General features: G+C 35.3%; 1 protein-coding gene and 1 pseudogene across 1 annotated transcript; one reads left to right on the top strand and one right to left on the bottom strand.

Moving 5' to 3' along the window:
* LOC143434578 (uncharacterized) overlaps nt 1–15,050 on the top strand; it is a 365,164-nt pseudogene that overhangs the window by 315,929 nt on the left and 34,185 nt on the right.
* On the bottom strand, nt 852–13,528 carry LOC117721672 (uncharacterized). Its single transcript, XM_076913777.1, is given in 5 exon segments — nt 852–2,198; nt 5,233–5,345; nt 11,262–11,336; nt 11,794–11,920; nt 13,514–13,528. Coding segments are annotated over 5 exon segments (1,677 nt in total).

The raw sequence follows: 15,050 nt of genomic DNA, 5'->3' as shown, positions 1-15,050 counted from the left end.
ACATTGTCATTTACAGTAAGTAAAATGAAGCCTTTTCCATTTCATCATCCATTTGTGACATCATGGAATTTTGACAAAAAAAATGTGAGAATTTTATCATGGACATTATTCAGAACAACCCATGAATTTCAACCTTTTGAATGTTGAATGTATGTATGAGAATAGAATTTGTCCTCTTAAAGCTTGAACCCCAACCCACACAATGGGTCCTTTTAGAATTTTGTCCTATACCAGTCATGTTCCTTTAATACAAATAATTTTGTCTATTATACACAGACTCTCTCTCTCTCTCTCTCTCTCTCTCTCTCTCTCTCTCTCTCTCTCTCTCTCACACACACACACACACACACAGAGCTTACACAAGCAAGCATGCACTCGGGAAAACTCATGGTTTCCTCAGCTTGCCATATATTATCTTCCAAACTGTTGTCTTAGAATTTGTCTAAAGCAATCAAATTTATCTTTTGTCACATGTTTCTGTTGACATTAGCAATAAGGAACTGAACAACATGAGTGATACCATCCCAGCATAAATTAGAGAGTTATCACACCAAGGTAATTGTAAAAGAAGAGATTGGTAATGCATTTATTGAAAATTGTGAAAAATATAAGATTAGGTAGACACTAAAAATTATTCTATTAAAAGCTCAAAAGTTAAGAGCATAATCATCTTCACAGAGAATATATTACACAAATGCCAACATTCTCGCAAACTAAACTATAAGAACATTAAGCAACATATTTGCACTAGGATAGATATTAATACTACTCTGGATAAATTCTTATACTTTACAATATTGTTTCTTTTATGAGTATGAAAATGAACACTATACCATTAATAATGATTCAGGTTATAGGTAGGTTAAATAATTTTCAAATTTTGTTTTTGAAAAAACTACAGAAGATGAATATAATATGCCTTTTGGGTATGTATGTATTCTGTGAACTTGAAGGATTGAGTTTTCTGTAATAGATTTACCATATTCATTACATTTGTAAGGTTTCTCTCATGTATGGATTCTTTGGTGAACTTTCAGGTTTGAGTTCTGTGTAAAAGATTTCCCACATGCATTACGTTTGTAATTTTTCTCTCTGGTATGAATTTTGTAGTGAACTCGAAGGTTTGAGTGCCGTGTAAATGATTTGCCACATTCATTACATTTGTAAGGCTTCTCACCTGTATGGATTCTTTGGTGAACTTTCAGGTCTGAGTTCTGTGTAAAAGATTTCCCACATATATTACATTTGTAATTTTTCTCTCCGGTATGAATTCTGTAATGAACTTGAAGGTTTGAGTGCCGTGTAAATGATTTGCCACATTTATTACATTTGTAAGGCTTCTCACCTGTATGGATTCTTTGGTGAATTTTCAGGTATGAGTTCTGTGTAAATGATTTCCCACATTTATTACATTTGTAAGGCTTCTCTCTTTTATGGATCTTATAGTGAACTTGAAGGTGTGATTTCTGTGTAAATGATTTTCCACATTCATTACATTTGTAATTTTTCTCTCCTGTATGGATCCTGTAGTGAACATGAAGGTATGAGTTCCGTGTAAATGATTTGCCACATTTGTTACATTTGTAAGGCTTCTCACCTGTATGGATTCTTTGGTGAACTTTCAGGTCTGAGTTCTGTGTAAAAGATTTCCCACATACATTACATTTGTAATTTTTCTCTCTGGTATGAATTCTGTAGTGAACTTGAAGGTTTGAGTGTCGCATAAATGATTTGCCACATTCATTACATTTGTAAGGTTTCTCACCTGTATGGATTCTTTGGTGAACTTTCAGGTCTGAGTTCTGTGTAAAAGATTTCCCACATACATTACATTTGTAATTTTTCTCTCCAGTATGAATTCTGTAGTGAACTTGAAGGTTTGAATGTCGCATAAATGATTTGCCACATTCATTACATTTGTAAGGTTTCTCACCTGTATGGATTCTTTGGTGAACTTTCAGGTCTGAGTTCTGTGTAAAAGATTTCCCACATACATTACATTTGTAATTTTTCTCTCCGGTATGAATTCTGTAGTGAACTTGCAGGTGTGACTTCTGTGTAAATGATTTGCCACATTCATTACATTTGTAAAGTTTCTCTCCTGTATGGATTCTTTGGTGCACTTTAAAGCCTGAGTTCCATGTAAATGATTTGCCACATTCATTACATTTGTAAGGTTTCTCTCCTGTATGGATTCTGCAATGAACTTAAAAAATAATAGATATTAGAAGATATTTCATGAAATAGGTCATATATTTTATAATATTATGAATTTCATAATTTATTATTCATTACAACAGTATAAATTCAAACAAAATTGTGACAACTGTCACCCATTAATTAAAATAAATATTCCCTTTGTGAAAATGAATTATCAATATGGAAACAAATCACCTTTCCAATGACAGAATGATAGAAAGGAGGATGTACAATACTTCTTTTATGACTGCAAGATTTTTATTTTATAATGCAGGATTCAGCATTGTATTAAAAAACAGAGAGAATATTTATAAGAAAAGAAGGAAAGATATATGATTAAATCTTAAGTCTTCTATCATCCCATAAAAACATTTGATCAACTATGTTCATAGCAGCTTCATTTGTAGAAGCCAAAAACTGTATACAACCTACATGACAAGCTTATCTGAAGTGAAGATAAAGGAAATGTGGTACATTTAGACAACATAATAATATCCAGGTCAAAAACAAAAGAATTTGTGAATTTTGCAAGCAAATGGATAGAGCTTGATACTTTAATCCTGTTTTAGGTAACCCAGTCACGAAATGACATACATGGTATCGACTTAGTTAAAAGTAGATATTAGCCATAAAATACATGTACAAATTTACAATACTAAGATCAAAAGAACCTACACTTGATGAATGCACAACCAAGGAAGCTTGAATTTCATTTAGAAAGAGGAATAAAATAGCCATAATAGGCAGATGGAGAAAAGTGAACTGGGAGAAGGAGATGGGTAATGGAGTGGGATGAAGGTTTCATGATCACATGTAGAGAAGGACAGAAGAGAGGGCTAGATAATTATGAAAATGAATGGAAATCTGCAACTAGGCAAGGTCAGAGATGGGGGACATCTGAGTATGAGACAGTTACCAAGAATAACTGAGAAACCATCGAATCAATGGGGGATGACCTTAGTTGTGACTCACTATATTGCAGATATGCAACATGAAGAAGCAACCTCCTAGCCAGTCATGAACCCCAAAAGAGTGATAGAGACACCTAAACACCAAGAAATGTGTCAATTAAAATTTTATTTTGTCTACAAGAAATTCAGGCACTGGGGATGGAGCAGAGACTAAGGAAATATCAACATAACAACTGGATAAAATTGGCATCCATCCCATGTGCAAACACCAAATTTTGACATTATTAATGATACTGTGTTATGCTTGCAGACAAAAGCATGTTAATTCTGAGAGACTCCACCCAGCTGCTGATTGAGACAGATAGAGACAACTGCAGAAAAACAGTGGAAGTAGTTTGAGTTTATTAAGGAAGAATAAGAACTAGGATTGTGGGCCATGAAGGCAATAGGAACTTCACAGGAAGACCAATGGAGTCAACCAACCTGGACCTTTGGGGACTTAAGATTCTCTACCACCAACCAAAGAACATGTATGGACTAGATCTAGACATATATGTAGCAGTTGTTCAGATTAACCATCATGTGGGAATAACAATGAGAATGGAGGCTTTCCAAAAGCTGTTGTTTGTACATGATATAAGTTTGTACCTGGGATGCCTTCTCTAGCCTTATGGCCTTAGTGAGAGAGGAAGCACCTACCTGGGATGGAATTAAAGCTCCATCTTCAGGGCATAAACAGGGGACTACTACCTACTCAAAGTAGAAGAAAAAAGGGAAATGGGGGAAAGATTGTATGAGGGTTTTACTGGGAGTAAACCAATGAGCCATATACAAAGTGAAGAAGTAAAAGAAAAAACTAAGTCAAAAATACAATATGGTCAAATTTTTAAAAATATGGAAAGAAATATAATAAAATCATAACTATACCTGTTAAAATATGTGTCCAGCACATGAGAATAGAGAATTGAACAATTGTCTCATATGTTAAGGAATATTCACTGAGACAGACAAATCCTGAAGAACTTGATAATTCCTCAAAATGATAAAAGTCTTGATGTGCGTTAATTCATTTTTACAACATATTGCTATGTAAAACTTTATTTAGAATTAACTATGAAATTCTTGACCTGATATTTGAACACTTATCCATCATTTAAATAATAATTTCAGAATCCAAAATCTGAGTTCCATTCCTTGTGCCAAAGCTCTGCCTGCTTCCCTGGAGGCATGCTGCCTTCCAGGATAACCAGGTGAGGTTTCCAATCCACTCCCTCCTGTATTCCCTGGAAAGCACAGCTGCCATGAAGTCTGCCCCACCTACTCTGAGCTGCATCTTCCAGTTTATAACACTACATGCAATCTAAGATTACTGCTGCCTTTAGTAACCACAACCTCTGAATGCTTTCATTGAGGCATACCTATGCTGTGGGCAAGCAGAAGTCTGAACATATCTGGGACTACTTTCTTTGGCTACAACCCTGGAAGCCTGCTGCCACCTATGGCAAAGCATGTCTTTCTGAAATACCAGAGGCCTGGGGCTATGAGGAACTTCCAGTTGAACCTACAATTGCTGAGTTCAATAGCTATCAGGACTACCAGGTCCGTGAACACCAGAGAATCAAAAATTGCCTATAAACTAGGAAATAACATAATTAAAATAATTAGGGCACAGGGTACAACTAAAGCATATCTATACTATAGTACTCAGCTCTGTATACCTGAACAATTCTGAAGTGCAAAAAATTACCTTAAATCTAATCTTATGTAGATGGTGGAGGCCTTTTTAAAATAAATAAATAAAATATATTTACAGAGATTCATTTAAAAATAACAGAAAATTCAATTAAACAACTAGAAACCCATAATGTGAAACTAAATCAATATGAAGAAGTACAGGACAATATAATCAAATAGATAAAATAAGTAAAAATGTTAAGATATGAAAACTGTAATAGGAACATTGAAGAATACAGAAACTGAGTCAAAATGGAGACAGAAAACCTAGAAAATTGACCAAGAGTTCTAGCCACAAGCATCATCAACACAATATAAGAGATGGAAGGGAAAATTTCAAGCTGAGAACATACAATAGAAACTCAAGTACTGTGGTTCAATTCTTTACCATCAAGGCTAGTTTATGGCAACATCCAGGAAGGCAAGGTTCAGGAGGAGCTGAGAGTTCTACATCTTCATCTGCATGCAAATAAGAGACAACTGACTTCCAGGCAGCTAACACTAGGGTATTAAAACTAATGTCCATAGCGAAACACATGCTTGAACATGGCTAAAACTCCTCTCCTAATAGAGCTACTCCCTACCCCAAGCAAATACAAACAATCACAGTGGGGGATAGTCCTGAATGCAATGGTACAAAAGACAACATATTGAACAGAACAGCTATTGCTCAAGCTCTAATGTCAACAATTTATAAATGTGATCTCCTAAAACTTAAAAATAAGACTCCATGGGAAATAATATCATCCACAGAATGACATGGTAGCCTATAGACTGGGAAAAACTACACTACTCCTAAATCTGACAGATGACTCATATCCAAAAATATAATGAACTCAAGAAATTAGGTAACAACAAACCAAACAATCCAATTAAAATTGAGGTAAAGAGTTAAAAAGAGAACTCTTAATAGAGGAATCTCTATTGCCTGACAAAGACTTAAAAAATGCTTAATATCTATTGTCATCAGAGTAGTGCAAATCAAAACCACTCTAAGATTTCACCTTATAAACATAAGAATGGCTATGACCAATAACTCAAGCAAGACCAATTACTGACAAGGATGTGGACCATGAGAAACAGTTTTCCATTGTCAATGTTTATAGAAACTTGAACTGGTTAGCCCAGCGTGGCCTTTTTTTAGACAGAGTGCCATGGTATCTGTCACAGGGACCATGCACATATGTAAGCCCCTAGTAGTAGCAATGTCTTCTCAAGGTTAGGTCTTGTTTTTATAATAATGTACATATTTTGTGAACCTATTAGCAGTGAAGAATGATTTATTTCCAAGAAGTGTCATAATGTTTGATGTTAATAACTACATGATAACTAAAAAACAGTTCAAGTTAAGGAGTTGTAGGTATAGCAATGTCTTATAAAAATGGTAATCTCTGAGACATTCGGGACAGCCCCTAAGAATATGAAAAAGTTCTAAATATGTAAGTTTGAAAGTATGTATTTTTCATTCAATGCAAAATGTACAAATGCAATATTAACTACATGAGGGTCTCATAAATCTAAAGGAATAAAAGCAGGTTCCTTGTAAGTCAACTTGTTAGAAAATTTCTGAGGAAGGAGATACAAAGCTGTACAGAGTGGTGGCCACAGTATATCCTACACACTGAGCTATTTTTTGGTGTGTGTGTGTGTGTGTGTGTGTGTGTGTGTGTGTGTGTGTGTGATTACAAAGGCACAGAGAATCTTGGGTTCACAATCAACCTAGGATAGACCAAGACTAGGAACAGGCTTTATGTAAAAGGAAATTTCAGGGCAGTTCCCTACCCAACTACTCTATCTTCTAAGCTTAATGAAGGCAGACCTATATCTGCATGCATTTGCACTCTAAGGAAAAATATATGCTTAGTGTCTTCTAAGAATCAAAGTGCTGGTTAATGGGATGCTGACTAGATACTTAGATAAAAGGAATACCTGGAATAAATGACTAGATTGATATATAAAAGCTAGACCTGTGTTGTACAGGAGATGAGCTACCAGAGTATAATTTTAGGGCATAAAGAGAGAGCTGCGTGGAGAATATACACAGGCACACACACACAAACACACACACACACACACACACACACACACACACGCAAGCAGAACATGGACAGGAAGATACCTTAGAATGCCTAGCAAGCAGAATATAGACAGAGAGATCCTCTGACAGAAAGCAGAATATAGAGAGAAGCAGCCTGGAAAAGCTTTACCAAGTAGAGGTTGTCAGTTTGGACCCAAAATTTACCTTCCAGTAATTTGTTTTGCCAATCCCAGACACCCATTCTCTCACAAGCCTTCTTCAAGCCCAGAGCAGTCCTTGGTATTATATTACCATTCTGGAAAATCAACTGGAAGTTTCTAAGAGTATTTGGAATAGTTCTACCAGACATCCCAGATATACCATTCCTGGGAATATATCAAATAATGTTCTACCATCTCACAAAGACATAAACTCCACTATGTTCATAGCAGCTTTATTCAGATTAATCAAAAATTCCGAATGACTCTCTCCATAAACTAAAAAATAGATATAGAAAATGCAGTTCATTTATACATGGAATACTAATCAGCTATAACAAACAAGGATATCATGAATTTTGAAGGCAAATGGATAGAATTAAAAAATATATTTCTGAGTGAGGTAGCACAGTCACAAAGGGATACTCAAGGTATGTACTCATTTATAAATGAACATTAGCCATAAAGTACAGGATATCCACACTAAAATTTATATACCCAAGGAATCTAAATAGCAAATAGGGTCAAGGGAGGATAAATGAATCTCACTCTGAAAGACAAATAAAATAAGCATTGAATGTGGTTTTACAGAGTGAAGTGGGTAGAAGATGGGATTTAGAAGGAAATGCGTAGTGGGGTAATCAGATGTGCTGAGAGACAGGGATGGTGGGACAGGATAGTGAATATAAATCTGTAGCAGGAAGAGAATGCAGCATCATTAGAGTGTGCCAGACTCCTGGAATGAAGGATGGATGACTATAGAGTCTAAGAGGATGACTCTAGGTAACACTCCTTGCAGTGGTGGTTATGTATCCAGAGATATCTAACTTGTGCGACAAAGCAGGACTCCTAGTGGAGACATAAGGCTAACAATCTACCCACAAAATGTTTAACCCAAAATTCATCCTGTATTAAAGTAGTATAGGGAACTGATAAATCACATACTGAGGCAACAGCCCACCAATTTCTGACCTAACTTCTGACCCATCCCATGAAAAAGAAGCAATCCCTGACACTGTTAATGATACTGTATTATGCTTTCAGCTATGAGTCAAGCATGGGTGATCTCTCAGAGGTTCAATCCAGCAGCCAATGGAAAGAGAGGGAGATGTTCCCCTGCCTAACATTACATAGATCTTGGAAAGCCTTGGCAGAAGAATTGAGGGCCCATGAGAGGGATAGGAACTCAACAAAAAGACCAACAGCGTGAACTAACCTGCACCCTTGTAGCTCCCTGAGACTGAATTAACCACCAACCAAAGACTATACAAGGACTTAATCTAAACCCCTGTTCCCTGCTGACATATATGTAGCAGATGTAGATTGGTCTTCCTGAGGGTCCCCCAACAACTAGAGTGGGAGCAGTCCCTGACTCCATGGCCTACATATGTATTCAGTTTCCCCTTCTGGCCTGCATTCTCTTGCCTCAGTGAGAATAGATGTGGGCAGTCCTGCAGTGACTTTGTATGTCTTGTTGTTTTTGTAGCTAGGGAATTTTTCCCACTTCTCTGAGGATGGAAGATTTCCTGTGTAAGTGATGGACTCTTTGGAAGGTGGTGGGCTCAATTTTGATGTTGCATGAATAAATTACTTAACATATATATTATATATAATTATATTATATGTATATATAATACATGAAGCTTTTGAAGTTTTTGTTTGTTTTTTGAAATTAAATTTTTACTGGATAATTTGGGGGATGTGATAGTGGGTTTCTGGGTGGGGGAGATGGGAAATAACATCTGAAATATAAATAAAATATCCAATAAAAATTAATTTCATAGTGAGTACATAAAACAACAAAAAAGACATTGTAAAAAGTATCCTGGGCTTTTACATGGAAGAAAAAATTGAAGAAACTTGTCATTAGTTTTAAATTGATGGTCTAATAAACCTGTGCCTTGGGTCCATCTAGCAATGAACTTTATTTATTTGTGAGTGGCTGAGTAAAAATCTCTTATATTAGAAGATTGTTGTTGCTTAAAACAATCTATTACTTTTGCATTTAATATTTATAAGCTGTACATACAACATTATTTTATGTTTTATGAAAAATTAAGAAATGATGGAGCTGAAAACAATAAATATGAATGAGGAACTCCAAGAAAACTAACAATGCAAGTTTTCTTGCAAGTGCTTAGTTATCTTTTAAGATTTGGGTCTGTGCTATACACTGGGAATGTCTACAGAGATTGAGTAGCTAGTTAGGGATCAGAATACAGCTGTTTAGTGGAGATAAGAATGGATCAATTTGTGTTCTTCTACATGCAAACTGCCAGTTGAAACAGCACCATGTGTTTAAAAGGCGGTCTTTTTCCATTGGATAGTTTTGGCTTCTTTGTCAAAGATCAAGTGAACATAAGTGTGTGTGTGTTCATTTTGGGACTTCATTTGTATTCCATTGATCTATCTGATTTCATAATCACCATGTGGTATTTATCACTATTGCTCTATACTACAGCTTGATTTCAGGGAAGGTGATTCCACTAGAAGTTATGTTACTGTTGAAAAATGTTTTTTTCCTATCCTGAGTTTTTACATAGTATACACAATTGCCCACAAATGTGCAACGTGAGTATTCCTACATGTGATAAATAAATTTGGCAAAGTGGCTGAATATAAAATTAACTTTACCAAATCACTAGACTTCCTCTACTTAAAGGATAAATACACTGAAAAAGAAATAAGGAAAAGGACACACTTGACAAAAGTCACAAATAATATAAAATACCTTTATGTCAACAAAACCAAGCAAGTGAAAGATCTGTATGGGAAGAACTTTAAGTCTCTGAAGAAAGAAATCGAAGATGACCTCAGAAGATGGAGAGATCTCCCATGTTCATGAATTAGGAGGATTAACATAGTAACAATGGCCATACTACCAAAATGATCTATAGATTCAATGGAGTCTCCATCAATATTTCGACCAGATACTTCACAGAGACAGAAAGAGAAATCCTCAAATTCATAAACAAGCTCCTATTGTTACTACCAATAAAAATAGCAATATTATGACTCCTTAAGTTATACTTCTTTTCCATTAGATCTGTGTGTCACTCAGACTTCAAAAAAGAACCTTAATATGTATATCACCTACGTACAGTAACTGAGAGACTTTGGAGTTCTTATGTAACTTTTTTTTTTACTGTACGCTCCTATCAAGGCTCAGGGACCTATACTATGCTGAAGATGAGACAGAGAATTTTAAAGGCCAGATTTGCTGAGTGATGCTAAATAAACTGCATGTTTTTAGACACATCAAGAGAAATGCCCTTGTTATCTCATTGAGAATAAGACAGTGTCCACAAGACCAATAAAAGAGAGACAAAACCTCAGCTTTAAGAAAGATAGAGGTAGAAAGTTTCATGCAAGGTAAGAAAATCTCTAAACTACATAATCTCTTAGAGAGGGAAAATAAGATTTATACTATGAATGAGCATGCCTTCTGTACATAAAATGTTGCCAGAACAAATCAGACTCCATATTTATATATATTATTGTTTTCTAATATTTTTTCTTCTGAGGAAAAGAGAAAGAGAGTGAGCAACAAAGACAGAGGCAAAGAGACAGAATGATCAGAGAAATCATGATTTTAAGTAAGTGTGGACACCATATATAGTAGGCAAGAAGTTGAAAGAGAGAAAAATATGAAAAAATATACTCTATAAAATATTAAAATGGGAATAAATGAATAACTCACTCAAGCATAAAGTATCATTACTGATCATTCACATGTAAAGGAAAAAATGACAGTAATTGAAATATAAAATACTTGGCTGCTTTTTAAAATAGTTGTTACATAGTATATTTCTTTTTTTTTTTTTTTTTTTTTTTTTTTGAGACAGGGTTTCTCTGTGTAGACCTGGATGTCCTGGAACTCACTCTGTAGACCAGGCTGGCCTCGAACTCAGAAATCTGCCTGCCTCTGCCTCCCATGTGCTGGGATTAAAGGCGTGTGCCACCACTGCCCTGGCTACATAGTATATTTCAAAACATCAGTGTTCAGTTAAAATGAGGCAAAAATCACACAGCATTCATGTTTGTACTCTTTCTTTGGTTCATTATTCTTAAATAAACTCTTAGGAATGCTTTATATTGTACAGCTTCTCTAGGCATATATCAGGTCTAGATTTCTCCTGGTTTTACAATCATCACATGACATATTATTTCACTTCAGATTACCTGGTTCTCTTCCTTCTGTATCCTCTCTACCAATAATCCATGGTTCTTTGTTTTGTTCAAGACAGAGGATTACATCTGGATCTAAAACAGCAACACCTGTACATTCAAGTTAGCACAAAGATATACCATTGAATGCACATATGTATTAGCACAGGTATTTTAGGTGAGATAGAAAGAATAAAAGATAAATGAATGACTTTTTATAGTCACTTCTTTCCAAAGTGTTTTAGAGTCTTCATACTGAATCCTTTCTAAAATTCTGAATTTCATTGTAAAATTAACACATCTGAAAAACAAAACTGTGGGAGTCAAAGTACATTCACTTATAAAAACAAGAGTTTACCTTTTTTAAAAAGGTATAAAATCTGCACATTAAATATAAATAAATTATAGAGGTAAATAAATCAGAGAGTAATCAATACTTATAAAAACAGAAAAAAAGAACAATTAATGCATGGTAGACCAAAATAGTCATATGAGTTTTAGATATTCCCATGGGAAAGTAGAATTTATGGAATAAAAATATTCTTACCCACAGATATCAGGTTATTGTAATTCTCTAACATGACATCTCTGTACAAAGCCCTCTGAGCAGAATTCAGACATTGCCACTCCTCCTTAGAGAATTCTATAGCCACATCCATGAAAGTCAGTAGACCCTTAAATTAAAATTAACAGTATCCCCTTTAGTCAGTTGGCTAACAAAATGTTAGTTAAATATACAATTTTTGGTACAAATAACTAAAAAACATATTTGATAAATTATGTCTGAGATAAAGAATCTTATCACTTCTCTGAACAGTTCCTCATGTCAAGCAAAACTGATGCTGATTGTGATGACCTCTTTGGGGATAAGATGTCATGATCATCTAAATGATCTAATGGTGGTCACTGTAGCCACCAGGTAACAGAGATATTTACAAGATTCATAGTAGTATCAATATTACACTATTCGAATATCACTACAAATAAAATCATAATTCTTAGGCAAATGAATTGACTTAGAAAATATCATTCTGAGTGAGGTACCCAATAACAAAAGAACACACATGGTATACACACACTGATAAGTGAATATTAGCCCAAAATTTCAAAATACCCAAGATTTAATTCACAGACCACATGAAACTCATTAAGAAGGAAGACCAAAGTGTGAGTGGTTCAGTTCTTTTCAGGAGTAACAAGATAATAATGGGAACAAATATGGAGACAAAGTGTGGGGTAAGAAACTGAAGGAGGCGCCATCCAGAGACTGCTCCACCTGGGTATAAATCTTTTGTGCAGTTACAAAAGGCAGACGCTGATGTAGATGCCAGGAAGTGCATTCTGATAAGAGCCTGATATAGCTGTCTCCTTAAAGGTCTGTTAGAGCCTGACATATACAGAGGCAGATGCTCAGAGCTAACCATAGAACTGATTATGCTGTTTCCAATGGAGAAGTTAAAAATGAAAAACCTGAGGGCGTTTGAGACCCCATGGGACAAGCAATAATACCAACCAATCTGAGCTACCAGGGTTTAAACCACTAGCCTTATGAGAACATAGGGAGGGACCCATGGCTCCAGCTGAATATGTAGGGTAGGATGGCCTTGTAGGGCATAGGTGGGAGAGGAAGGCCCTGATGTCCAGTGTGGGAAAATTTGTGGGCAGAAAGACAGGAGTGAGTGGAAAGGTGGAGCACACCCTCATAGAAGCAGGAGGAGAAGGCATGGAATAGGGGGTTTCTGGGTAGGGGAGAAATTCTGAAAGGTGATAACTTATGAAATGTAAATATAATAGCTAATAAAAAATTAATTAAAAAATGATAGTTGGGTCAGCACAACATGAAGAAATCTATTAAATGGGAGCAGCAGCAGGAAGGCTGAGAAATATTGCACTAGACCCTAAGATAAATGATTCATGAAACTTGGGCCTTTTTCCACAAATAATGACCCAAGTGACTCAAAGGAGAAATCAAGTATATACATTCTTCTATGTCTCATGTACACACATTTTTGCAATCAGAAAACTTTAAGTATTTTCAAATTATGTTATCATTATTCAAATTATACTGAAAATTTTAAGGAGACTGGTAAAAGGGAACATCTGTGTGTTAGCTCAACAATGATATAACTTTTAAAAAGGTAATACTGAGATCATATGAAAAAATAGTTATGTACATTTGAGTCAGAATAAGGAGGGTTTGTAAGTTCTTAAAATAAAATATTCATCTAACAACAGTCACCTTGTCCCATAACCATGCACACATTTACCTGAGAAGAAGCCATCTTTCCTTTCTTATTCAATAGTGAATGTTTCAGTAAAGTTTACATTAAAATTTCAGCTTCCAGAAACCACCTTCATGTAGAGGCAGCAGATCTTTCCTCTTTCTAGTAAAACTGAAGAGTAGGAAACAGGAATTAATACAGGCCACACCCCATGCCCTGTGCCAAAAAAGACATGAAGAAGTGATAAGCTTCTACAGGCAGAAGAAACCAAAGATTTTCATTTTTCATTTCCATACACTTCCCTGAGCTGTTTTATCAAAACAGAATTGACACATGTCTTTTAAATAATGGCCAAAATCTTTGAAGTACCCACAGCTGAAGGGATTACTCATACTGGGGCAGCAAGAGACTTGCCTGGGGCCAAGAAAATCAAGGCAATACATGCCTGCTTCACCACTGTCTCTGCAGAGATATTTCTTCTAGCTTCCATGTCCCATTCTAAAATAGTTTGAGTTTGTGGTTTTTAAGAAAAAAACCACAGGACCATATTATCTAACCAGGTCCTTTTAAAAGTGGCATTGCTAATTTGGGTTCATGATCAAAATATCTACTTGAATCGTCACCATTTTTACTACTTTCACCTGTCACTGAAGGCAGATGAAATTCATTCTCCTATAATGACTTCCATGTTAGCACTTTTGGCTGATAAGAGTGTGAAATCACAGTTACATTAAAGGCATCCTTACCAACCAATGTCATTTAGTTTTTACAATGAATATACTTGACAACAGAAGCAGACAAGTTTTACTCTGCTATAAAACTCACCCTAATGGACTCACACCAGTCTCTATAATAAATACTAACATGAATTCATATTGTGCCTCAAGTATTTGTTGGAATTTTCATTTTTTCTTTATTTGTTCTTTAGTTCTGGTATGATTTTGCACATTTTATGGCTATATGGCTCAGATGGGAAAAGTTTCAGAATTGCAAGTTGTAGTTCTAGTCTACAAAGAGATTTTCCAATTTTATGGTGTACTTTGTATTTACTAGACTCTATATTTTAATTAGCCTTTTTATAGTAAAACATATACTGTACCTCCAGTTATTAAGACTCATGGCACATTAAAGGCAGGTGGGCATGCTTGTATAATGAGTATGCAACTCAAGGAAGATTGAAGGATATTATTTTTAAAATAGATGGGTTTGTTATGGGGACATTCTAAGATAGAAACACTGTTATCTTTGTTGCAATTGCCTGTATTAAATACTCACCACTGCTTATGCATTTGTTGAGACATTCTCTTAACTTTGACTGTTTGGAGGCAGAGACAATTGAGTATGGGTGATTCGAATGGACAGGTCTTCCGCTTGTATATAGATGTGTTCCTGAATATTCATATTAGTCTAACTACAAAGGAACTTGAACACCTTTCACGCATTTTGGAATGTTTATTCCCATCTCATTTATTATTCCACCAACCTGATGCTCTTCACTTTTTTTAATTAGGAAAAATGTACTTTATATTTGATGCATAATGATTTTGTCTGAGTATCTTATGTTTCTGCTTTTTCTATTCTT

The sequence above is a fragment of the Arvicanthis niloticus genome, chromosome 16, assembly GCF_011762505.2.
Source record: "Arvicanthis niloticus isolate mArvNil1 chromosome 16, mArvNil1.pat.X, whole genome shotgun sequence".
NCBI lineage: Eukaryota > Metazoa > Chordata > Mammalia > Rodentia > Muridae > Arvicanthis > Arvicanthis niloticus.
Note: the sequence above shows the minus strand (reverse complement) of the source record. Positions and strands in the feature narration are given on the sequence as shown.